Here is a 25676-nt window from a genome sequence, read left to right on the forward strand (position 1 = left end):
GTAACAGCGCAACTACCTGTAAACCAAAACTCTAGAAACTGATGTTACAAAAACTTGTTTATGAATGCTTGATACATATTTACAGTTGTGAATAATAACCGATTCATTTACATTCATTCGACATATTTCATCTAGCTTTTTTTGATTGTTTTTTACAAAGCTTTTAAAAAAGAAAATGGGTTTATCAACATTTGTGTTAAAATATTTTTTTTATAGAAATACATGTACTTTTATATCTATAATATATCTATAATACTTTACAGTAAAATATGATATGCATAGCATACATTGGTGATAACAACATTGCATAATGAAATTACCTACCAACCAAGCATAGTAAGTTTTTTCTCCCATCACTTATCATGTGACATCAGTGATCAAGAAGAGAGAATAAACATAATCTCCCTTGTCTTTGTAAGCATCAAAGAACCACTTCAGTGCTTTTCAGGCAGCTGTAAACATAACTACTTTTTAACAAAGCAATAGCAAAACTATGGTGTATCTACAATCAGTGTTTTAAGAACTTCTAACCTGGCGTCCCTATTTTGGTCATGTCATTATAGGCATTTCTTCTTTTCTTTTTAATGTAAAAAATGTGATGCGCTGTGAGCTTTTAGATCAGCTATGTTTGCTATTTGTCGCATGGTAAAGTATATTATAGGACTTCAGTGATTAAAAACAATCTATCCCAAAATCTCCATCTGGATGTCTTTGTTCACAGACACAAAGAAGAATCACGACGGTTTTGTTTTAAAACTAGGATTGTTTTCACTACATTTTGTGGTTCATTTCTGGTGAATTTGAAGTTCCCGACCCCATCTTCTTCCTAATTCAAATAGTAAAATCAACATGACATTTTTAAAAGAAAATTCACATTAAAAAAAAGAAAGCTGTCGGGTTATACAGTCAGAATCTCCTTTGTTTGCCTTTGTTTATCTGCTAAAGAAGTGACTTTGAGACCTTCTCTCACCATGTAATGTAAATCCTTTTCTAATCAATGAGGCTATCGAAGATATACCACTAATATTTGGAGTTACTGTACATCATGGCAAGGTAACTACACACAACCCAAAACTCTACCAAAGGGTCATTTTGCTTTAAACCATTTACCCTACACGACGTATAGTGAAAAAAAGCTGATCTACAAGCTGACAACGCATCGCATCATACATTTGGAAAAAACAAAACATAGAAAATGTCCACCTAAAATCCCCAAAAGGAACACCCGGGTTAAAGTGGATAAAAGGCCAATACACTAAGTGTGCTCCTTCCGACAGACGACAGTGGGGTTCGGACAGGCTTTCAGAACTAGAGTTCGGAGAGTCAGGACGTCTGGGGGTGCATGAGATCTGAGAAGTTCGGAATGACGTCAAAGTGTAGTTATATTGTATCTCCCTTTTCCGAAGAACAGTTCGGACGTCGGAAGGAAGCGTGGCGTACTGGGCTTAACCCCTTCAATCCGGGGACACGTCTCTGTCATTTTAGATTTCTTTGGCTATTCAAAAATAGCAGATCTACAAGCTCATAGCGCGACACAGAGTGCCGCGCTATGAGCTCGTAGATCTGCTATTTTTTTTTTTATCGTGAAAATGTGTGCAAATCTTTGAATATAATATTTTTTAAAGCGAACATTTTTAACTCAAATCTTTGCTTCTGGGGGGGATCCCTGGAACAAAACATTTTGAGATGGGGGTCCGCGGCCAAATACATATCTTGTATAAAGTTTGGGAACCACAGATATTATAACAACATACGTTTTTTTCAAAAAACTGTTTTAGAAGACATTTGTAGAATCCCCAGAAGCAAAGATTTGAGTTTAAAATGTTAAATATATATATATATATATATATATTCAAAGATTTGAAAACATTTTCAAAAAATGGCTTGTATATGAGCTTGTATATCTGCTTGTATATCTGCTATTTTTGAATAGCCAAAGAAATCTTAAAATGACACACAGATGTGTTCTCGGTCTTAAAGGGTTAACAGCTCTTGGTTAGTTTGCGCCCCTCAGTCCTCCTTGAGTGTCCTGGCGGCGCTCAGTAACGTTAGGGGTATAACGAACGAGGCCGCGCTCAGGATGAAACACGCCTCGGCTCCAGCTATCCAGTACACTGTCAAAACAAAATGCAGTGGTTACACAGAGGGCATCGCATAACTAAAGCTGCGGTCTGTAAGTTCTATGTCCTACGTACCTGGGACTTGCAGAAGAATTATTCATTATACTATATTGTTATTATGGTTGCTTACAGAGGCGTATGCTCATTGGGGCCAACGAGGCCATGGCCCGGTCTGTAAAACCCTGCTCCCCCAGGGGAAAGTCGCCTTTAAGTCGCCTTTGTTTTCAAACGAGGTCCATTTGCATTCGGCCAAATGAGTGACCATTAGAAAACCAGTTTCACCGTCAAACCGGTTCTCCATTGTGCAGAGACGAGCACCTCTCCATTCAGAAATGTAATAGACGAAGAACCGTCGTCCTGAAACACCCTGCCCCGCATCTAAACTGGCGGGCTCGGTCCGCGAAAAAAAAAATGGGGCAGTGTGTTTTGGGACGAGCGTTCCGTTTTCCACCCGGAATGGCTCGGTAATTCTCAATAGACTTATCAGCCGTTGTTGTTGCCCCCCCCCCCCTCGGGGGGAGGGGGGTTTAAGAATCTGGCCCGGTCAACGTTAGAACCCACCATACGCCAGTGGTTGCTTATATCTAACCTTTATATCTTTACCATCACATATGCAATACATTATGATATTTGGTACCTCGTAAGAGCCTAGATGTCTTCACTCACTGGGCCTGATAGCTATTGTTTTGGTTACAGCCTAGCTGTCTTGTTATGGTTCAGCTTGTCCTTGAAGCAGCTAGTAGAACTACTGTCTGATCCCTGTGCTCCTTAGCCCAGTGGTTCTCAAACTTTTTCATGTCAAGGACCCCCAAATTGACACTTATTAGCCCGCGGACCCCCATTTCAAAAGATATGCCAGGGACCCCCATAAGAGAAGATTTTTTACGGCTCTAGCAGTGATTCTCAACCATTTTAATTTCAAGGACCCCCAGTTTGACATACATTAGGGCTTACAGACCCCCATTTAATGGCATTTCTATCACTTGGACTGCAATTTATATTGTAAGATCTATGTCAATGTAACTCTGAGAGTGTACAAACACTCTCAGAGTTACAGACCCATAAGGGTCCATTTGGTGCCTAATCTATCATTTAGCTGGGGACCCCCTGGAACTCCCTCAAGGACCCCTGGGGGTCCCCGGACGCCACTTTGAGAACCAATGCCTTAGCCTGAGTGTTATTGTACTCCCCATGATATCATGTACATTAAAGCATAACCATCACCACACCTAGAATATTGTCTCGACTCCCATTGCCTCATCAATTACTGATTCATCCAGAATTCCACGACAGACTGGAGCACTTTTAAAAAGAAATCCCACGCGTGAGAACCCAAACACCTACCTACCACTGAGCAAGCCCCATTGCAGTTAGCACTGGTGTATGGTGGGTTCTAACGTTGACCGGGCCAGATTCTTCGCACAACAACGGCTGATAAGTCTATTGAGAATTACCGAGCCATTCCGGGTGGAAAACGGAACGCTCGTCCCAAAACACACTGCCCCATTTTTTTTCCCGCGGACGAGGCTGCCGGTTTAGACGCGGGGCAGGGTGTTTCAGGACGACGGTTCTTCTTCTATTACATTTCTGAATGGAGAGGTGCTCGTCTCTGCGCAATGGAGAACCGGTTTGACGGTGAAACTGGTTTTCTAATGGCCACTCATTAACAATTCGGCCGAATGCAAATGAGCCCCATTTGAAAACAAAGGCGACTTAAAGGGTGAGGCCCGCTAATGTTGTTATGTTGATTTTTTTCCCCTGGGGGAGCAGGGTTTTACAGACCGGGCCATGGCCTCGTTGGCCCCAATGAGCATACGCCTCTGGTAGTTAGAACTGCAGACTCACAGGTCTCGCCCCGCGTGCCCAACAACAGGGTCTACATTTCTCAATGGAAGAGTAAGGAGACCACCTCCAACTACTACAGATATTTAAATTATATTGTATTAACATACTTTATCATACAGATTGCTTACACTAACATTCTATTGATTAAAAGAAGTATTGCAGCTTTAATTGAACTCTCAGAGTTACAAATGGATAAACGAACAATCAGGATTTTCCTATGTAGGCAGTACTTACCAGAGGATGCCAGGATTGGACCCAGTGCTCTGGCCAAAGCGCCCAAGCTCCGTAAGATTCCCATGACTGTGCCTTTTTGATTGGCCGAGCCTGGATTAATAGGCATCCAGAGATACATAATTAGTGATAGCATGCATAAAAATTGATGGCTTACACTGTACGTTACACTGTATGTGTCTATTTGTACACAATTAACATTCATAAGCTGCTTACCGTGGTCGGCAACGAGTGTTGACAGACATGGAACGACAATTGCTGCAGCTAGAACAAGGCAGAAACAAACATTAGACACTTAAGCCCTATCAGCGTAATTGTACGACAAATAGCAAAACAGACCATCTACAAGCTCACAAGCTTGTAGATCGGGCTGTTTTTGCTACTTTTGATAATTCTTGACAATATGACAATTGCCCAAAATAGGGTGGGACGCCAGTGGTTAAGCAACACACAAATATTAACACTTCTCAGCTTTTAGATCTGCTATTTTTTAACTTTGCCCAAAATAGAGATGCCAGGTTGAAAGTGGTTCAAAGAGAAGATTGTGTGCACATCCCACGCCTGCATTTAGGCCAGGTGCTGGACATCAAGGGAAGAATCAAGGAAAAGAAGGAGGAAGTCCGCACACTGTTCTCAAGCTCCAAGAAACTCACTTTTTATTTTTGCAATGTTTCAACCTTCTAGGTCTTCATCAGGCAAATAATATAGATATTTGCCTGATGAAGACCTAGAAGGTGAGTTTCTTGGAGCTTGAGAACAGTGTGCGGACTTCCTTCTTCTTTTCCTTTCAGGTTGAAAGTGGTTAACATTTGAATGCGACTATGTACTGTATACAGTAGGAACATTCTCCCTCTGTCACAACTTTCATTACGGTAATCCTTCTGACAGATATATTACGCTATTGTTTGTCAAATATGTTCCAAACCTGACTACAAACCACATTTGCTTGGATAATAAAGACTGACTTACCGAAAGAGTATAACGCCAAGCCCATGTAAAGCATCTTCAAATTCCATGCTAGGCCGATAAGAAGAAATGCTGGAATCAGTGCTACGATTGCCTAAAAATCAAGAGACAAGGTCCATTAAAGCAAGCATTTCCACTGTATGTGTGTGTGGCTTCAGACTTTCTGTATTCAAAAGGGGTTTATTTGTCACTCACTCATACAAGTAGCGAAATGTTGCTAAAATAGCCATCTACAAGCTCACAACGCGTTGCAATGCAACATGTTGTGAGCTTGTAGATGAGCTATTTTAGATGAATCAGGCATCTATCGAAGATGCTTGATGAATGGTCAGTTGAATGAAACCTCACATTAATAATAATTGTTTAGTGTGCGGCACTATTCTCTTTTAAATGACAGCACTGGCGTATGGTGGGTTCTAACGTTGACAGGGCCAGATTCTTAAGGGTTCGCACAACAACGGCTGATAAGTCTATTGAGAATTACAGAGCCATTCCGGGTGGAAAACGGAACGCTCGTCCCAAAACACACTGCCCCATTTTTTTTCACGGACCGAGGCCTTAGACGCGGTTTAGACGCGGGGCAGGGTGTTTCAGGACGACGGTTCTTCTTCTATTACATTTCTGAATGGAGAGGGGCTCGTCTCTGCGCAATGGAGAACCGGTTTGACGGTTTGAAACTGGTTTTCTAATGGTCACTCATTAACAATTCGGCCGAATGCAAATGAGCCCCATTTGAAAAGAGGTGCTCGTCTCTGCGCAAATGAGCCCCATTTGAAAAGAGGTGCTCGTCTCTGCGCAAATGAGCCCCATTTGAAAAGAGGTGCTCGTCTCTGCGCAAATGAGCCCCATTTGAAAAGAGGTGCTCGTCTCTGCGCAATGGAGAACCGGTTTGACGGTTTGAAACTGGTTTTCTAATGGTCACAGAAAACAAAGGCGACATAAAGGGTGAGGGGCTGCTAATGTTGTTATGTTGATTTTTTTCCCCCTGGGGGAGCAGGGTTTTACAGACCGGGCCATGGCCTCGTTGGCCCCAATGAGCGTACGCCTCTGAATGACAGCACCTACCATTCGAACAGTCTTAATGTGTTGTCCTGGTTTGATTCTGCGAGCATATCCCCCTTGGATTAAAGCCATGCTGATGCCAATGAAGAAAAACATCTTTCCTTGCTGCATGCTGAGGGAAGAAAGCGGGGGGGAAAATGTCATTCCACTTCCAAAATGCACTGTGCATTCTGCATGGTATTAGTGTACTGTGCAAACTGTAGCTTAACCACGGAAGAATTGTCCATTTCTGACCACTTTTGACAATCTTCACCTATAATGACAAAATAGTGGAGGCCAGGCCAGGCTTAACAAGGTAAAAAAGTGTCTAAAGGTACTGTACCTTGTGAACTGGAAGCGTTGATGGGTGAGGAAACTGAGCGTGAACTCCAGCCCAGAGAACAGGAACAGGTAGGTGAAGTAGACCAGACCCAGTGTTTTCAGCTTCTGCATTCCTGAAAATCCAAAGACACATCACTCCCTGTTGGTGCCATATCCGACCAGGCCAAACGTGAATCCATTCCCATCAGTTGAATGGACAGCTAGCTGACTAACAAACCTGTACTAGTACTACTATACTCACGTTCTTTGGAAGGTGGGTCTTCCGTCCTGGCTACAGCTGAGAATTGGAACAAAGCCAAGGGGTTCAGGAAGTGCTCAGCACTCTGGAAGCCTTCGGAGACCTGCGATGGAGCAGCTACAGTCATATATAGGACAGTGGTTTTGAAACGTTCTGTGCCTTGGGCACAAAAGAGGATCATAATAGGCGGCAAACATTCAGCGAAAATAGCCGATCTACAAGCTCATTGTAGATCTGCTATTTTCGGCAAAGCGCTTTGGGTGTAGCGGGACAAAACGCGGGGACCAAGTATATACCCCTGGGGGATCCCGGACAATTAAGTATATAGGGTTGTCACCAGGGCAGGAATATCAGGGAGGCCATGAAGGCCATGGCCGCCGTTGCCCCACAGTTTGGCCTTCTGCCCTTCAAGAAATTATCTGCCCTGAGGCTACGGTGGCCTTGATGCCCCATCCACACTGCCCCAGCTGTATTTAACCCATTAAGGGACCAGTCAAAATTTACAGTGCAATTTTCAATGCAATTTTGAATTGATAAAATAGTCCGTTTTTTATATACATTTTTAGTACAGCAGAACATTGGTCAATGGCCCCTCTCTATTTCAAATGATATGAAGGATTCAAATCCAGTAATACCTTGGTCTATTTAGAATCAATGACGGTCGTTAACAAGCCATCAACGCACAGCAAGTGTGAACGACCCAGTCAAATCTATTCAGCGTCTTAACGATGGTGGTTGAACAATTAAGCAACACTTCAACAGGTGTTAGGCATATTAGAGAGATGCATTATCCCAATTTATGTTAAGTGTTTTTGTTGCTCATAGAATTACATACACCAGGTAGGTTACAATGACCAATTTATAACTGGATATTCATAATCATTTGAAGTAATTCTGTGCATGTGATTAATTTGGATCTATATGGACAGTTGTGCATAGATGCCAGCCTAGCTCCACAAGTAAAACCAGAATCATCAGGCCATAATTGATAGCCTAATTGTTAAGACTTAGACAGGGGCCATTTTTTAATTGCACAAGGTAAATACAGGCTTTTATTTGATGTATGATGACGCATCAATGTTGTCAGTTACTTGGAAGTCGGTTGTCTGACTCGGAGTCGGATGTCCGACTTCCAAGTAACTGACAACATTGATGCGTCATCATACATCAAATAAAAGCCTGTATTTACCTTGATGTACTAAAACCTCCCTTAAATACACACTATGCTGTGTGCGTGTGTAAAACTGTCATCCTTGAGTTGAATTTCCTTTCTGTTGTCACGCACATTAACAGTATCCACCATCGATAAAATAAAATATAATACAAATCTTCACTTTCCTACATTACTAAATGCATGATCAGGGACCACATGCAATACCTCCACGGACCACCAGTTGAAAACCCATGATGTAGGCGACAGTGTAGTCACCGTAGTTAATAATTATGGGATTCAATGGGTTTCCCACATGTACGTTTAGAACACTGTCCATTCTGCTACCACTACAGACACTACACTGTGCATTTAGCAAGACTGACTACAGTAATGTTCTAATCAATGTGGAAAGCAAAACATCGGACATATTATCAGTTTTAAATGTCATGTTGTTGTATTTGATGGGGAGGGTTAGGGGTGTCAAGATAACACTAATTTCACGAAAAAAATACATGTGTTCTAATGGATACGATGTAGTTATTATTTAGTTACAAGCTCTATTTAATACCTTTCATTTGTTGTCAAGTGTAAAATCCACAGACATACATAACCCTTTTCACTTTACCTTTCAAATTATTATTATATAGCTAAATTAGCCGATCTACAAGCTCAAACCATGCCACAATGCAATGCATTGTGGCATGCATTGTAGCTTGTAGATCTGCTATTTTTTGCTACTTTTGCGTGGTGCTATTGTATGACAAATAAGGGCATGAATTTTTGGGGAAAAAACATAAATAGCTGAAATATGGAGATACGAGGTTCCTGCCCGACAGCGACAATACATTAAATAGGCAAAATATTGAGAATATACATTATTAATCAATATGAAAATATATAAGGACAGACAGACACACACAATAACAAACGCAATTACACACACACACACACACACACACACACACACACACACACACACACACACACACACACACACACACACACACACACACACACACACACACACACACACACACACACACACACACACACACACACACACACACACACACACACACACACACACGACACAGATACTTTCTGGGTCTAAATGGGTTAACAGTTTCTTCCTCTGTCTCTTTCCTGTGGTCTTCACAGACATGAACCGTTCAGGACATGAACCGTTTGTGGTCAGAGAAGGACATATGCAACTGAACCCTTGCAAGAGTGTAGACTGCCAAAAATGGGTGACTGAGAGTATGTGACAAACAGAACATAAACTCACATGCAGTAATAATACAACCGCTGTTTACAGGACAGTTACAGGACACAAGGTCATCAGACAGAGTACAGAATTGCCGTTTCTATTTCACTGTCAAGATTCTGAATTCTTAACTCCTCTTCATCTCATCCCCATCTTCAAACCAGTCCAGTGACTCCGAGTATGAACTTCTGAACTCCTTTTCAGGAGTTTGTACAAACATTTATTTATTTAACTGATAGTTATACTTCATATTTAATTCATACAAATTCTTTCTTAACCCTTAAATTGAATGTATTATTTCAGTGGACTTCATATCAGTGTTTTATTTGATTGCCTTGCTGTCCTTGTATTTGGCCTTTGTGCCCTCAAAACATTTACAAGGCCAAAGGCCAAGTGGCCGTGCCCCTAAAAAGATGAAATTCCAGGCCTGGTTGTCACAGTTTCTCAATGAGTCTGGGGACCACCAGGGGTCCAAATGGAGGCTTACGGGTCTGTAACTCTGTGAGTGTAAGAATCCATTTGTACACTCACAGAGTTAAATCAACACTGAGGATTTACAGTGTAGATTTGATCAAATGGGGGTGCTTGATATGCAAAGGGTCGAGAATCACTGGTTATATTGTGCACTGGGATTTGATCACTTTGTATTTTTACCTTGTAGTCCTTGGTGAGGGTGAGGGTCTCTGGGAGTGCGAGCCAGATGAAGAGCAGGTCAGCCACACTGAAGGCCAGCGCCAGTAGAGCTGGAGCCTGATAGAACACCTCCCCTTTGGCAGAGTTGGCCGCGAAGTAGGCGCCCATCAGCGGTCCCACTGTAAACCCCAAGGAGAAGGCCACGCCGATCATGGCCTGGGGACATAATCGTGTAATACACATTAGAATCCTCAGTGTTCATTTAAAAAGAAAAGAAAAAAAGAAAACGTTTTAAATAGCTCTCAGTGCTTTAGATTGTTTGTTCAGTCCCCGTCTCTCCACCTCTTTAGTAAACAGAAAATACAGCATACCTATTTTATCCCATCAGGAGAGAGAAATTAATCAGGATACAGAATAAAATGAGTGAAATTGAAAGTGTTGAGACAAAAATGAGCCGATACAATCAGATGATGATAAATGTGGGGTTCTCTCTCCTGACTGATTCAAATTGGTATCCTGGCCTGAAAATATGTTTTCTGTTTGCTAAAGAGCTGGAAACCTGGGGAGTCCGAATGTACAAATGTTACACAGATACATTAACAGAGAGTTTTACTGTGTAATAGCGTCTTTACAGCAGGAAAATAGTGAGTGCCTACCATTCCACGGTTCCGTGCTTTGGGGCAGGGCAAGTCAGCAACAATAGCGGTGCAGAGGCTGACGTTCCCCTTACAAATGCCACCAATTACTCGGGACAAAAGGAACATGCTGAAACTCCGCGAAATGGCCCAGACCGCGTAGGAGGACATGAGCCCCAACTGGAACACAGGAAGGTACTCAATTAGAACCAAACAAATTAGGGAGCAAGACCAATAGACTGTTCCAGTTTATGCTTATATAACACACTAGTCACTGTGTTCAATTCCATGATTTACAAAATAACTCCATTATAGTATGCACTATGCAGTGCTACTATATTTAGTCAAACTAAGACTAAAAGGGAAAAATTATTGTTGACTGAAACTAAAATAAAGAAAATAAACACAAATTTAAGGACAAAAATTTAATTAAAAACTAAGCAAACAAAGCAAAACTAACTAATACTGATGAAAAGGAAATAGAATTGCATGAGAAATCATCTTCATTTTACATCATGCAGTATCTGATGTTAGACATTCTTTCATCCTACCCTTTTTCAGTGTCTATAAATCAAAGCTTTCCTCATAATACCCGAAAACCAAAAACCTAATAAAAACTAAACTTAAAGTAGTCAATTCCTAAAACTTCTTATGCACTGGTAAAACGAATGGATATTACGTTTATAATAACTCTGATGCATTTTATCCTGACGAAGGCACAGATTCACATTTGAAGCAAAAGTGGTGTGTTGAATCATTTTGATGAGGCCCAGCAGCACTCACAGTGGTCAGGATGAGCAGTGGCCTTCTGCCATGGCGGTCTGAGGCAGCCCCTGTCAAAGGTGATGACAGGAACTGCAGCAGAGAGAAGAGAGATCCAATCAGACCTGAAAAGTAGATTGAGAAGTGCGGACATCCAACTTGAAAGCTCGGAAAGAATCACTTGCATTCTTGCAATTCATTCAATAGTTTTGTCATCCTATGAGGCACTGGGAAATACTACGTTTGAATGGTTCCCTTGATCCCCTCCATTCACTTGCCACAGAGACAATGAAAACGAAAACTTTGAATCACATTTTGATTTAGGAGTTCATACCTCCAAAAAGGACACTGTTGTATTTTCTTTCCATAGGAACGCCGACGATCTCTCTGAACCAGTCCACGACGCTTTGAAGGGACTGATACACGTTGTCCTGTACAAGAGGAAAACAACAAAGAAAGCATTTTACATTGGCCAATATGAACAGCAGCAAAAGACAGTAACATCATCATGACTCAGCATTTGGACCGAGCTGATGCTAGAAGATAGATGCTGTATGCATTTGTATGTTGGTTAGGTAGACATAATTATACTGTTCGCTTGACCACACATGCCAAGAATTTTATTTAGATAGCATGACAGATGCTAGGTTTGAGGTTTACCTGGTATCCTACAATAGTTACTTTGTAGCACTTATGTGTTCTTTACACTCTACTTACATGACCATTTACCTTGTGGTTTAACTAGGGTTTGTGTCATTTACTCTGATCTTGCACTTTGTAAGTTGCTCTGGAAAAGAGTGCCTGCGAAATCGGTGTGATAAGGAAAAAAGATAATCTACACAGAGCAACCTACTCTGAAATGTCAAGATGTGATGAAATGTCAAGCTCTGCTCAAGTAAAATGAGGAACAGTTTAAACACTTAAGCCTCATTAACATGTTCAGCTATTTTTGGAAAATTGACATGTCTTCTCTTGTTGGACAGAATATATGGACAGCTAAATGACTGATAGTTAGGAACCAAATCGACACTTACACGGGTCTGTAACTCTGAGAGTGTACAAATGGAACCATTTGAAGTCCACTTGTACACTCTCAGAGCTAAATTAATACATAGATAGGGGTCCCATCCTATATTAAAATTGGCTTAAGGGAGGACCAGTGGACCACGTCGTCACGCTCATGTCACCATGACTCAGCCGTAACCGTATAAGGAGTTCCAATGCAGCTACGCCCAAATATGGTGTGTTGTCTGACCTCAATGTGTCGTCATGGCATCAGGCACAAACAAATCAGTCAGCTCCATGTATGGGCACAAAAAGGGGGCATGCCCATATATGGGCATACACTGATGACATCAGGGATCTCCATAAATGGGCATAAAAGGGACAAGGACTGACAGATACAGAGATCTCCATATATGGGCATATGAGTCTGATCGGTGGTGCATGTAGGTGTGAGGGCCGCATAGCGGCCTGCAGCTCCAGTACAGTGGTTCTCAAAGTGGATTTCAGGGACTTTCTGGGTTCCTTTAGGAGCTGGAGGGTTTAAATTGACCCCTACAAGTATGTAACTCTGACAGTATGCAAATGGAACGGGTCCATTTGGTTCCATTTGTATACTGTCAGAGTTAAGGGGAGACCTTTAAATGTAAAAGTTTGATAAACATAGCTCTAGTAGATAAAAAGCATGTGAAATGGGGGATCCATGCAGGGCTCATGTGTTTGAAATGAAAAAAGTATGACAATCAGTGCTCAAACCTGTGTTTGTCCATAGTGGTCCAGTATGGATGGCAGCAGAGGCAGGATGAGGGTGAACCCCAGCAGGTCAAGCAGAAGGCAGACAAACACCACCCTGATCACTCTGGAGGAGTAGGAGACCTCATCCTCTGGGGATTTCTCATTGGACATACCTTCCTCTGAATACTGGCTTCTGTCCAAAATACAATTAAATTATAAGAAAAGAATAAAGTCAACACTGATTGACTGATTGACTGATTTTACATAAAATGCTCAATCTGACATATTTATATCCTTGTCAGTCGCAACAAGCTAACTCTGTATTCACACTTGTAAATGACCAAAAGGTGTAAAGAAAACGTCCTTGTACCTTTTTTTTCTAACTTCCTTAAAGTCATAACAATGACTAGGTATTGCTCAATGGAGCATGAGGAAATATTCCAGTAAACCCTGAGACAGACTCTTAACTTCTCAATGTTACACAAACTTTACTTTTTCTGTCACATTTAATACTTTGCTTCAGTTAACAAGTAATCATAGGGATGCATTCATTTATTTTTTTATATATATATTTTTAAAGATAGAAAAAATAAGTGACTAATAGTGTACTTTAACAGAACATGAATAAAGCTCAATTGATCGATATACACTGTAGCAGAGATGGTTACACATACATAGAAGAACAAAACATAAACATAAAGAGAATGATTAAAGAGTGATCATTCCTTATACTCACACAGATCTAGAGGTTTGTAGTGTTATGAGGAGGTTGTAGACTCATCTGATCACATCCCCAGCAGCTCTCTCTCTCTCTCTCTCTTTATGTCTCTCTCTCAGCAGGAGTAAAGAGGGTGTCACTCGCCCAAAAAAATAAGGCAGATCTACAAGCTTACAACGCGTCACGGTGCAACAACGTTGTTAGCTTGTAGATCTGCGCTTTTGGGGCAAGCGATTTATTGGACCAGGAAGCGGTGTCCTGTTTCATTAAAGACAAGAATGTGACGTATGCGTAAAGAACCGCCCCCTTTTGAGAGGGAACGCCCCTTGGGGTGGCCCCCCGTCCAGTGGTGTAAAGTATCGAAGTACATTTACTCAAGTACTGTGCAATGTTGAGGTATTTTTTTTTACTTTACTGGAGTATTTCCAATGTTCAATAATTTTACTTGTACTCCACTACATCTCAGAGGCAAATATTCAACTTAATACTCCACTACAATTATTTGAAAACTTTAGTTACTAATTACTTTGTAGATTTTTATTACAAAACATGCATTACCCACTTCCGCCCTTTCGGCCATTTGAAAATAGCTGATCTACAAACTCACAATGCGTCGCGATACAACACATTGTGAGCTTGTAGATCTGCTGACATTTCAAAAGATTTTTATACATTTGAAAATGGGACATTCTGCATAACGAGTACTTTCAATTTTGGTACTTTAAGTACATTTTGATACCAATATCTTTGTACTTTTACTCAAGTATATTTTGAATTCTGGACTTTTACTTGAAACAAAGAATTTCTACATTGCAGTATTGATACTTTTACTCAAGTAAAACATTTGAGTACTTTTTCCACCACTGGAAAAAGTGTATCTTGTGTGATATATAAATAAACTGTTCAAAAAGGCTTTACATTTTTACAGAAGTTACACATATTAACCACACTGCATTCAATATATAAACCCCTCTTTTTGGATGTTCTTACTGTACTTGCACTAATGTTTATAATATATATGTCTATATCCTGCTTTTATTGCACATTCTATATCCATCTTTGTCCCCAACATTAAGCACACTCCCCATTATGCCCTTACCTGCATGTCTTTCTTAATCTGTACCAGTGGTGGAAAAAGACAAGTACTCACATTTTGTACCTAAAAGTATCAATACGGCATTGTAGAAACACTCTGTTACAAGTAAAAGTCCGGTAATCAAAATGTACTTGAGTAAGAGTACAAAAGACATCATCGCTCTAAAATGTTTAACAATCTTTTGAAAATAGCAGATCTACCAGCTCACAAGACTTTTTTGTGAGCTTGTAGATCGTCTATTTTCAAATAATAGTGGAGTAAAAGTACAATATTTGTCTCTGAGATGTAGAAGTAAAAGTATTTTTAAAGAAAATTGGAAATACTCCAGTTAATTTAAAGTATCCCAACATCTTTTGGCTTTTGTTTTTTAATTTCTGCCACCCATGTAATCTAATCAATAGAAAAATAGGCACTCAATAAAATGATAATTATTATTTACATTTATTACACATTTAAAACAGACAATAGTTGATTCATTTGCACTATAGGCACCATTGGCAGTCTTTGGATGAACTTTGCATCGGCAAAACATTGTAGTGATCAGCGGTAAGATTTGAGATTGAGACCTACGGTACTACCCAGCTGTGTTTTTACCCTAAAACCATTTGAAAGATTACTACAAATGCTACTTTAGTTGCATTATAGTGACGTGCATGTATATTATAGTAAAGGGGGCTGATTCATTCAACTATCATTTTAAATCTGAAAATGTTGTATGGATATATTTGAAGTAAATGAAATTAATCTTTTTTTATTTTGAGTAGCCAATTATTTGTATGCCATTGTTTCTCCCAATTAATAATACCTCCCCAGAAAATGTCTGTGCTGCCACTGGTTTTGTACCCTACTGCTGGCTCATCTGCCAGTGAGAAGACCCAAGGATGTAGTACCTCCGTTCCACTTCTCCCGTTCCACAGTGCCGAATGTCAGGCGTCTCCACAGCCAGTAGTATCTGCCCATATGAGTATGGGTATCTGCAGTGACAAAGATCACCCGCCCCGCCCGGTTTCCCTCCCCTGAAAATTACCATTTGTTTTCAGATCAACGCTCGGCCAAACACACTGCATCTCTATGATGACAAACGGCAAAAAGCCCATGTAATTTGAAAGTTAAAGGGACATGTGTACAAAATGTCACCTCTGTCAGTATACATCTGCTAACCACTTTCAACTCGTCTTAAATTGCTAAAATAGCCAATATAGAAGTTTGCATTGTGACACGCTGTGAGCTTGTAGTTCATCTATTTAAATGGTTAATATTAATAAAGGCTGCTTGTAGTGAAGTAGTTTGTGACACTTTTATTCAAGTATTTCTGACATGAACGTGTAAAATGCACCTGCATTGTATAAAGTGTGATACTTTGTACATGTAAAATGTATCACATAGCACCACATGTTTAACATGTACAATGTATCACACAGGTTATAGCTTTTCATTTAACTGGTGAAACGGTTCATTATAAAAGATTTCAAATGTAAAAAAAGAGAACGATAATTTCAAATGTAAAACAAAAATTAATCTCCACTTGACCAGTCCATTAACAGAAAAACACACACACACAAAAAAAAACAATCAAGAGGTAAGCAGCACAAAGGTCAAACTCTACATCAAGAAAATGTAGGAATGTGTATGATCAGACAGCAAGACACAGACAGAGATGCAGAGACTTGTCAACAAACTACAGTCCATGTTGCACGACATGACGCTCCAGTTCAGCTCCGCTGTTGAGGTACCGCCCACACAGCGTGCACACAAACACCTCCTCCATGACCACACCACACACAACATCACCAGCGGCAGTGGAGTCATCTCCTAGAAAAGGGTAAGTATAGTTTAGTGGGACATCCGAGACAGCATCTTTACGAACGAGAAATCATTTGATCATTTTATTCAATTTGAGTAAAAAAAAAAAGCCTGATTTATGCTTAGTAGCACGCCCGTGTCGCAAGCCAATAATACAGCTTGTGGATTGACTGTTTTTGACGTGCGACACTGCCACGCAGCTAAGCATAAATACTGTGCCGTCAGTGTTTCTCACCATCGAGTTCAGGAGCGCTGCAAAGATCCTCATCTTTCTCTTCTCCCTCTTGTTCTGGCAACGCGTAACTGTGTTCTCCATGGATTGACTCATTCAACCGTTCCTGCTGGGCACCCACAGGAGAACCAGTCGACTTGTCCTTTTGGAACACCCGTCCCTGGCTCCCATGTTGGTACACTTCATCCTTTTGACATTTGCTATCAAGTATGGGCAACTCCTCATAAGCGTCAACGAGCTCTTCGTCAGTCTCGCCTTGCTCATCCTCCTCACAGCTCAGGAATGGGCCGTCCGGGCTCTTGTCGTCGAACTCCTCATCATTGCATGTCTCATCTTCTTCACCTGTGCCCCCTTTCTGGGGGGCACAAGTATTTAGGTCCATGTGTTCCGCGCCTACGCCGTTCGTGGTGTCCTCATCCTGTTCGTGCCTCTGATTAACAGCACTGTCGAGCTCCGGTTTCCTAACGATCGTGATGATCACGGTTCTGCTGCTCGGCACCGTTCCCAAGAAACTGCCCTTCACTGGAACGTTACTGTGCACTGTGCCATCCTCCTTGCATTCTTCTGAAGGCCCATCCTCCCTGTTGCATTGTTCTGAAGGGCTGTCCTCCCTGTTGCATTGTTCTGAAGGGCTGTCCTCCCTGTTGCACTGGTCTGAAGGACTGTCCTCCGGGTGGTGTTCATGTAAGATGCTGATCTGTTTTGTTGCGCCCTCCACCGCCTTTTTCTTCTGCACTTCCTTCCTGGCCTCCAGGAGGTCGACATTGATCTGTCCCACCAGCTCATGGTTCCTCACAACCTGCGAGAACAGAAAACAACAAATAAGACGATTCACAATCAGTCACTGAAGAGAGAGGGCAATGAAGTCTTAGCATTTCTATTGCTAAAGTTCAAAGAGCTTGAACTTTAGTATGTTAACTTCAAGTCCTCCATAAGGAGCTGGCTGAACAGCAGCTGGACCTAACCATCAATTGGTTGAGTTACTTTTACAGTACCCATGTTGTCCCCCAAACACAGGGCACTCCGTGTACACACACACACTTAAAGGATCAAAATGGAAATGCGCTCTCAAGCTTTTGTGTGTTTTTGTTTTTCTTTTGACAGATATGGTCATGTATATGCATTTTTGTCAATAAAAAAAAACTATAAATCAATCAATAATAGAGTTGCAGGTTGTAGAGCTACCTGGGCACGCTTTAATATTCTCCATCATTTAAAAAAGGTCTAAGTGTGATTTTGAGACCCATTCCTCAATACAATGACACACGACAGTGAAAGGAATTGCTACTTCCGGTACCTCGACCACAGAGCACTGAAGCAACGGACCATATTTGGACTTACAGTATATCATCGTCTGGTAGCTATACAACCTAAGGTTCAAACCGAAGCTCCAAATCACTGCGTAAATCACAGCAGCTTCGGTGCGACGCCCTGAACATTCTTTTCCACAACAACAGGAATCCTTGTAGGGCCAAATCCTCACCTGATGCTTATCACACAGGTGTGCCTCCAAGTCGCTGAGCAGAGTGCAGTCAAAGTAGCACAGCCGGCACTTATAAGGCTTGAGGTCGTCGTGCTTCAGTGCGTGCAGACGTAAGTTCTCGTCACTGGAGCTGGTGAAAGTGCACTTGTGGCAACGGAAGACGATGCCTTCGAGGTAGCGCGACAGCTTCGGTCGACGCACCTCTATCGGTATGACACGTTCCTCTGTGGACGAAAAAAAAACAGAAACAGCAGGTGATAATGTGTGCGCACGTTGGCAAAAGGTGTCATACATGATGAGAGAATGCTGAACAGATTTACATTTTAGAGATGTACTGAAACCATTGTTTTCTTCCCGATACTCACAACTTGTGTATCGGTCAATACAGAGTACCAATCCAATACCAGTGTCTACTTTAAAAACAACCTAGGGCAGTGGTTCTCAAACTGGAGCCAGGGACCCTCAGGGTTACTCAACAGGGTTCCAAATGGACCCTCAAAGGTCTGTAACTCTGAGAGTGTACAAAATGGGGTTCCATATGTACACTCTGAGAGTTATGGGGGTCCTTGAAATTAAAAGGTTTGAGAACCACTGATATAGGAATAAATGAAAATTCCATTCATAATTGTTAAAGTGCAGCTAGAAGTTAGTCAAATAATAATGTAAATAGTACAGTAAGAGTATAGAACAGTAGTGCAACATCAACTGAAGCATTCAAAAATATTACTGTAAATGAAATATCAAATATCAGCTTTTCCGATAATGGCATTGGTATTGAATTCCAGGGATCAACTTACCCCGATGGAGCATGACGTGATCGATCATGTTGTTTTTGTTCTTGGACTGGTAAAGGCACAAGGGGCAGCGCAGGTCCTTCTGATGGGTCGGCTCTGAAGGGCAGTTAGAATGTCCCAACTCTATGTGCTTTTCCAGGGTTTTCCTGATGAAAATGGAAGCGAGAAATACGTGATGGAATAGTACATGTTGTGTAAATGCATGTCTTGACAGTTTAACAGACATTAATGTCATACGGCTGACATTCTCCCATGCCACGTTCACAGCATGGCCATTTTCTGGTTTCTTGTTAAATTATAAAGTCAATTATATGAGGGTTACGACCACCAACTACAATGCATCTTTCTTTTACATTATTGATGTAAAGCATTTTTACTATACTACACCAAGACATTTGCTTTCTTGGAAAGGTAGGGGTTCAAATAAAACGGCTGTGTATGTGTGAGTTAAACAGCTCTATATACCAATAGTAATTTCTATAGAGTGTTCAATAACAGGTGTCTTCCCGTCTCTCCAGCTTCACTAAACAGAAAATACATTTTCAGGTCAGGATACCAATTTTATCCAATTAGGGGAGAGAACTTATTCAGAATGTAAGATAGAAAAGTTCAACTGGGAGTGATTAAACAAAGACAAAACTGGAACTGATAAAATTATTTTGAGGTTCTCTCTCGACAAGATAAAATTGGTACACAGACCTGAAAATTTATTTACAGTTTACTAAAGAGTTGGGAGGGATGGGGAGATCCCCATTACTGAACACTAGCAATGATTACTGGAATATAGATAGAGCAGTAACTTTTTTAACAAAACGTATGATGAATTCTTACCTGGAAACTGTGAAAAAGGAGCAGTCCTTGCATCTGAGCAGCCTTTTGCCATTGTGGCGGTTTAAATAGTGTCGTCGAATGCTAGACATGTGTCCGGAGGAGAAGTTGCAGAACTCGCAGCGAAGGAGGCCATCTTCAGGTGGGCTAGTCTCCTGAGGTACAGGGTCTGGAGCTGATACACTGGCCTGCCTCTTTAACTTGTAGTGGCCCAACTGCCGCTGTACATCTGGGGGCTCCGAGTACACTGGTTCTGTAATTCAATGGCAAAGCACAGCCTCCAATTACAATGACATTACAGTGTATAGTTTCTCTTAAAGGAGCACCTTACCCATTTTCAATCTTATCTTCAAATAATCTACTCGCTGTGTCTCAGAGGTAAGCCATGGACAGTTCATAAAACGTACTCCCAATTTTCATAGCTGGGGATTCCAAGCTAACAGAAACTACAGTACAGTCCTTTCCTTCCTGGAAAGTTGGTACACTGAAATAGAAGCCCCTAGGGGGTCCTCAGAGTTACTACAGGGGGTCCGCCAAATCTTTGTGTGATAGGATTTTCTTTTTTTACCTTAACCACTTGAACCCTAGCATCCCTTTTCTGAGGAGAACTTAGGCCAAAAATAGCAGATCTACAAGCTCACAACGCCTCGTGCTGCGAGGCGTTGTGAGCTTGTAGATCGGCTATTTTTGGCAAAGAGGTATAGGTGTAGAGGGAAAAAAGAGCAGACCATGTACAGTAAACATTGAATTTGAAAACCTCTATACAATATAGAGGGGGGTCCCTGCTTCATCGCTCTCTCAGCTAGGGGGTCCTTGGGCTGAAAACGTTGAAGACCCCCTGGTCTAGTGCATTGTAACGGGGATAGATTCCCGTGTTCTCGGCTAATACTGCCAACAAGCCTCTCCGACCTACTTACTTAATTATATGAAGATAAGGTTGAAAATGGTGAAGTTGATCCTTTTATGTCAAAATGGGCAAGAAGTTAAATTCAAGCCCATGACTTATTAAGTGTGCAATCCCGTTTAGTCATCATTGACTCAATTAAATTTGGTAACGTTTTAATGACTGAAGAAAATGTAAGCATACGTACGCACAATAAAATAAAATAAAATGGTTGTGTAAGATATAAGGCCAAAGCTGTGAGTATGGTCCTTTCACCACTGAAACCACAGTGTATACTATACTTTGTCGCACAACGAACTGCGAATTTAGTCGATCTACAAACTCACAACACGCCGCGATGTGACACATTGTTACCATGCGGATCAGCTATTTCCGCTATGTTTGAAACTTTTTGACAAGTTGAAAATAAGGTCGCCAGGGTTTAAGTGGTTAAGCATAACTTGCTTTCTGTAAATTCGGGTTCATCAGGTGGTTCACTCCAGCAGTTGTCTTCCTGGAGGTCTACTGAAGGACGAGGCTCCTCTGCCGCAGGTTTCGTCTCAGCTTGGTTGACAGTCACATCAACGCCACTGCTGATGTCTTGGAATTCAGCTACATGGAATACATGAGAAGAGACATTTTGAGTGACAAAAATAAATAAATGTTATAGGGTGTATAGTATACACTCTATAACATTTTTTAACGTTCATATTTAACTGCAATATAATAAATGAGAGGGTTTGCTAACCTCCGTGTTTCTTGACTAAATGGCTCCTCGCCAGACCCAAGTGATCAGTCCGATAAGGGCAGAGGTCACAGTGGAAAGGTTTCCTGGGCCCTTGTCGATAGCTGATGTATGTGTCAAAGCTGTTAAAACAATGAAGGAAACAAATCCAATCAGGTCAAGATTCTGTTCCAAATATAAACCGAAGTACTCCTCAAAAACCACATATAGTGCACGTTGAATGTCCTGTGTAATCATAACTTAACATCTCCCATAATACCTTGCTACAGTAGCCTCTGTACATGAATCAAGTTTAGTGTTAAGATTAAGAATACATTGGTGTTTAAGCCCAAAAAAGGTTGACAAACTGAAAGGTATCAAGGAAAAAGGAAAATATGTTTTTATGGGCATTTCTTTAATGAGATCAGGTGTAGTGCTAAAACCCAATTCAGTTACGGACAGTATTTCCAGCAAGCATTGTGGTCTAGGTAAACCACAGAATTTCTAAATGTGTGCCATTATAATTATTCTTAACACATTGGGTGCCAGAGGTCTATTAAAATATTATACTTTGAGTGCCAGCATTTTTTTTTAATTTTGAACCTTTTTCAAGTAGTCACAAAATATTTTCAGTGATCACCGTCCTCACGGTGATCCCCTCATTACACACATACAGGTCTCGTACATTCGGGGGATTTTTTTTTAAAACATTCGGTAATCCGTTCCATAGTTGCAGCCAGTTCAAAATAGTTAAATTAACATTGTAAAAAAAAAAAGTACACAGGAGCCGAGATACAGGTTTTTGAAGTCATAAGTTAACCAGGAGGTGGATTGGAGTCTAAATCTTGTAGGAGTGATATCTCATGTTGCTGTGAAGGAAAAAAAACAACTAATTTTTTTTTCCTTTTTTTCAAAAAACGTATATATACGGTTTTGGCACTCAACGTTAGTATGGGCAAAACCGTATATATACGGTTTTGGCACCCAATGTGTTAAGTACTTTTACCCCCATTTTCTATTTTTTATTTTGATTGGCTGTTCACAGACGGACGAACACACACACACGGACGGACGGACGGACAGGGTGCAAAACATAGTCTCGGCCATGCCTTTGGCCTGGCGGAGACAATTATTACAGTATATTAACATAAATGATAAATAATTATAATATAATGATGTTGCTTGAAAGGATTTCGTATCAACACGTACCTCTCTGAGTTATGAAGAGTGTCCACTCGTTGGAGATCAGACATGGTTGCATGGCTGTTCTCATGCACTTTCAAACCCCCCAATGACATAAACGTCCGTCCACACTCTTTACAGTTGTGAGGCTCTGTGCCTCTGGTGCGCGTCTGTTGTTCTTCCGTCTTTGAGGCGTTGGAAGTTGATGATGTTGGAGATGACAGTGGTGGAGGACTTGCTGCCAGGGTAACCGTCTCTACCTTTGTCATGTTCCATTTCGCCAGGTCCTCAATGGTTTCAAACTCCTGCAATTCCTCTTGCCTTTTAACCTGAAAAATTAAATACAGCAGGTCAGATAGTTTTCAAACGGACCATTCTCAGACGTGTCATGACGGGGTAAAGACACCCGACCTGTAGTTAATAAAAATAGAGACCATTTATTTTTATTTTAGGTGCACCAGTTAGCAAGCATTGACAGTAATATCGAGTCTTGCTGGCATACCTAAATCACACACACAAACACATTCAAGCAGACTGAAGAACAGTTTCCTTCACCAGGCTATGGACTGCTAGATAAGAAAAAAAAACAATGAACATCTTCTGTGGTATTACAGCCTTGTATGCCGATCTTTTTTTCTTTTTTTTACAGTTTTTAGAACAATTTAGTATTGTTATTTATGTACCGTTTTTATTTCTGTGTATTATGGAGCACAAGTTTTTCACAGTGCATGTTGTATATCCTTGACTCCTTGTGCAATAAAACATCTTGTTGAGAGTTAAATAACTTTAATAATCATATGGCTACTTACTTTGAGAGGCTGGGTCGGTGGTTGTTTCCTGCTGTCAACTGGTGTTGTCATCCTCACAGCATTTGCCTTCTCCATGCACAGACGTCTGTGGTCATCCAGATGGGAGCAGAGCTTTTTTGTGCCTCTGATTTTAAGTCTACAGAGGCCACATTGGTACCACTTGCCCTCTTGGTTCGTGTAGTTCTTTGAATTAAGCATAGTAAAGTCCGCTCTGAAATCGTCTCTGTGAAAATGGGTGAAGTGAAGAGCAAGGAACTCGGACAACCTAAACGTGCGGTTGCACTTCTTGCATTGAACGGGCGCGTTTGCCTCGGACTGAGCTTCAGGAGCTTTGCCGTCCTCTGCCTCTCTGAGTTGGGTAGCCTGCCGTTTCTTATTTAAAGGAGGTAAATATGCGTGTAATGCAGCATGGCCATGCACATTCACGTAGTGGCTCCGAAGGTAACGGAGATGCAGTCCTGTATAGGCACAGAGTTGGCACTTGTATTTTTTTCCGTCGTCCATTGCAGGTGTGCTGGATCCACGTGTCAATATTTTGGGGTTTCTTCTATACGTTCTAACGTTATATACTTTTGCATAGTATGTGAGGAAGGCAGCAATTCCATGGATTCGCTTATAGTGCTTTCCAAGATACTCTTGCACTTGAGTTGAATAGGGACACAGGGTGCATGTATAGTTAACTGTATTCCCTGCTTCAGATTCTTTTTTGTGGTGTCTGTTTAGATGGCGACTGAGGCCAATTTTGGTAACGGCAACGTGTTTGCAGAGATTACACTTCAATCCACCAGGCATTTTGTTTTTGAAAGAGGTAGCCTGCAACGCTGAGCTCTGCATACTGCGGTACTTGGACAACAGCTGATTTTTTATCACAGTCGACTGTTTTGGAGCTGGTTTGAGCAAGTTTGGGGCAGTCTGATTATGGTCCAGGTCGTAGTGGATTTTCAGTTTCTCTATCGATCCTCGCGTCACTGGGCAGATTCTACACCTGTAGCCACCGAGTTGCAGGCTTTTGAAGGTTTTCTTTTGTCTTCTTTGCCCACAACACTCCTTCAGATTGGGAAACTGTACTTTTGTCATTTGGATAATGTCCGCCCTGCATTTAAACGTAGGGTGCTTCATTTGGCAGTGAGTGAGAATGCTGCGAAGTCCTGTGTTAACATAAGCACATCGCGGACACTTGTAGACATTGAAGCCATCGGTGCACTTTTTGCTATCCAGTTCATCTTCCTTTTCGTATTCCTTTTCGTCTTCCTTTTCGTCTTCTGAAAGCGGAGTTTGGTACTCCGGGTGTTTCTTCCCCAAGTGAGTATTCAGACCATGTCTTTTATAGAAAACTGCAGGACAAAAAGGGCACTGGAATGACTTTTCTTGAGAAGAGAGTCCTGTGGGCATGTCAAATTCATGTACACTTACATTAACAACTGAGGCATCTTCCTTGATGGGCCAGGGGTGAACCTCACGGTAGTGGCTCGAGATGCTCTCCAATGAGCTACCTTTGAAGGAACAAGATCGACACGGATATATTTTCGTTTCATTCTTCCCAGATTGTTGCGACGGTTTCTTCTTTTCGAAGGAAGATTTTGTTTCTAAGGAGGACACCGTGGGGCCAGCATACAACCGCATGGCTATGTGCTTTAAGCTTATGTTTTTAATTGTGTGTTTTTTCTGGCAATGCCGGTAGACGTTTGCTGCACTCTTGTGGGAAAAAACGCACCATTCACAGTGATAGCCTGCTGGCAAAGAGCCGTCTTTAAAAGCTTTGCTTAAAATTTGGGGGACAGTGAACTTAAGATTATGTTTCTTAGACAGATGTCTTTTCAAAAGATAGATGTGTGAAAAACAGTATGTGCATTTATGGCACCTAAGTGACCTAGTCAGAGCAGCGGTTTTTGAGGCCGAAGACGGAAATGATGCAGTGTGTGCCTCCTCATTCCCACCATGCACAATGGGGGTGCATTTCCCCACTTGTTCCGCAGGCATTCCCATTTGTGAAATCCGTTCCATTCGTTCATGAACCCTGAGGGAATAAGAGACGACTTCCTCGTCAGTTGTTATAACTTCAGGGTGCGCCTTTTTAAAATGGTAAATTATATGCGTCAGTAACTTATGTGAAAAATTGCACACGTGGCAAAATAACATTTCCTCATCACCTTCCTC

At 41.4% G+C, this 25676-nt stretch overlaps 2 protein-coding genes across 3 annotated transcripts; both read right to left on the reverse strand.

The window, feature by feature from the left end:
• Nucleotides 1-52: 52 nt before the first annotated feature.
• On the reverse strand, nucleotides 53-13903 carry mfsd10 (major facilitator superfamily domain containing 10). Of its 2 annotated transcripts, none has more exons than XM_080433178.1 (13): nucleotides 13704-13903; nucleotides 12989-13157; nucleotides 11565-11661; nucleotides 11252-11355; nucleotides 10490-10648; nucleotides 9855-10049; nucleotides 6787-6886; nucleotides 6547-6658; nucleotides 6228-6336; nucleotides 5166-5256; nucleotides 4413-4460; nucleotides 4200-4289; nucleotides 53-2114 (listed from the first exon to the last, which is right to left on the reverse strand). In XM_080433178.1, the coding sequence occupies exons 2-13, from the start codon at nucleotides 13136-13138 to the stop codon at nucleotides 2011-2013; spliced, it is 1359 nt and encodes a 452-aa protein (XP_080289304.1). In that variant the 5' UTR covers nucleotides 13139-13157; nucleotides 13704-13903; the 3' UTR covers nucleotides 53-2010. The 2 variants fall into 2 exon arrangements, with proteins under 2 accessions (XP_080289304.1, XP_080289305.1); XM_080433179.1 differs by having other exon boundaries at nucleotides 12989-13160.
• A 2161-nt stretch (nucleotides 13904-16064) lies between these two features.
• On the reverse strand, nucleotides 16065-25676 carry LOC308088188 (zinc finger protein 462-like). The gene is made up of 10 exons (XM_080432586.1): nucleotides 25670-25676; nucleotides 23520-25012; nucleotides 22738-23039; nucleotides 21553-21671; nucleotides 21270-21416; nucleotides 19925-20174; nucleotides 19097-19239; nucleotides 18300-18523; nucleotides 16820-17615; nucleotides 16065-16593 (listed from the first exon to the last, which is right to left on the reverse strand). The coding sequence occupies exons 2-10, from the start codon at nucleotides 24909-24911 to the stop codon at nucleotides 16460-16462; spliced, it is 3507 nt and encodes a 1168-aa protein (XP_080288712.1). The 5' UTR covers nucleotides 24912-25012; nucleotides 25670-25676; the 3' UTR covers nucleotides 16065-16459.

This window comes from Gymnoscopelus braueri, assembly GCF_963280865.1.
Source record: "Gymnoscopelus braueri genome assembly, chromosome: 7".
Lineage (NCBI taxonomy): Eukaryota > Metazoa > Chordata > Actinopteri > Myctophiformes > Myctophidae > Gymnoscopelus > Gymnoscopelus braueri.

Excerpts from the sequence above, each read along its gene's own strand:
- mfsd10 (XM_080433178.1), bottom strand. The coding sequence starts at position 13,138 with ATGTCCAATGAGAAATCCCCAGAGGATGAGGTCTCCTACTCCTCCAGA. Across the intron at positions 11,662-12,988 it reads ACCACTATGGACAAACACAG|GACAACGTGTATCAGTCCCT; the intron begins GTTTGAGCACTG and ends CCTCTTGTACAG. Across the intron at positions 11,356-11,564 it reads CAACAGTGTCCTTTTTGGAG|GTCTGATTGGATCTCTCTTC; the intron begins GTATGAACTCCT and ends TCTACTTTTCAG.
- LOC308088188 (XM_080432586.1), bottom strand. The coding sequence starts at position 24,911 with ATGCCCACAGGACTCTCTTCTCAAGAAAAGTCATTCCAGTGCCCTTTT. Across the intron at positions 23,040-23,519 it reads CACCGACCCAGCCTCTCAAA|GTTAAAAGGCAAGAGGAATT; the intron begins GTAAGTAGCCAT and ends TTAATTTTTCAG. Across the intron at positions 21,672-22,737 it reads ACTCTTCATAACTCAGAGAG|CTTTGACACATACATCAGCT; the intron begins GTACGTGTTGAT and ends TTGTTTTAACAG.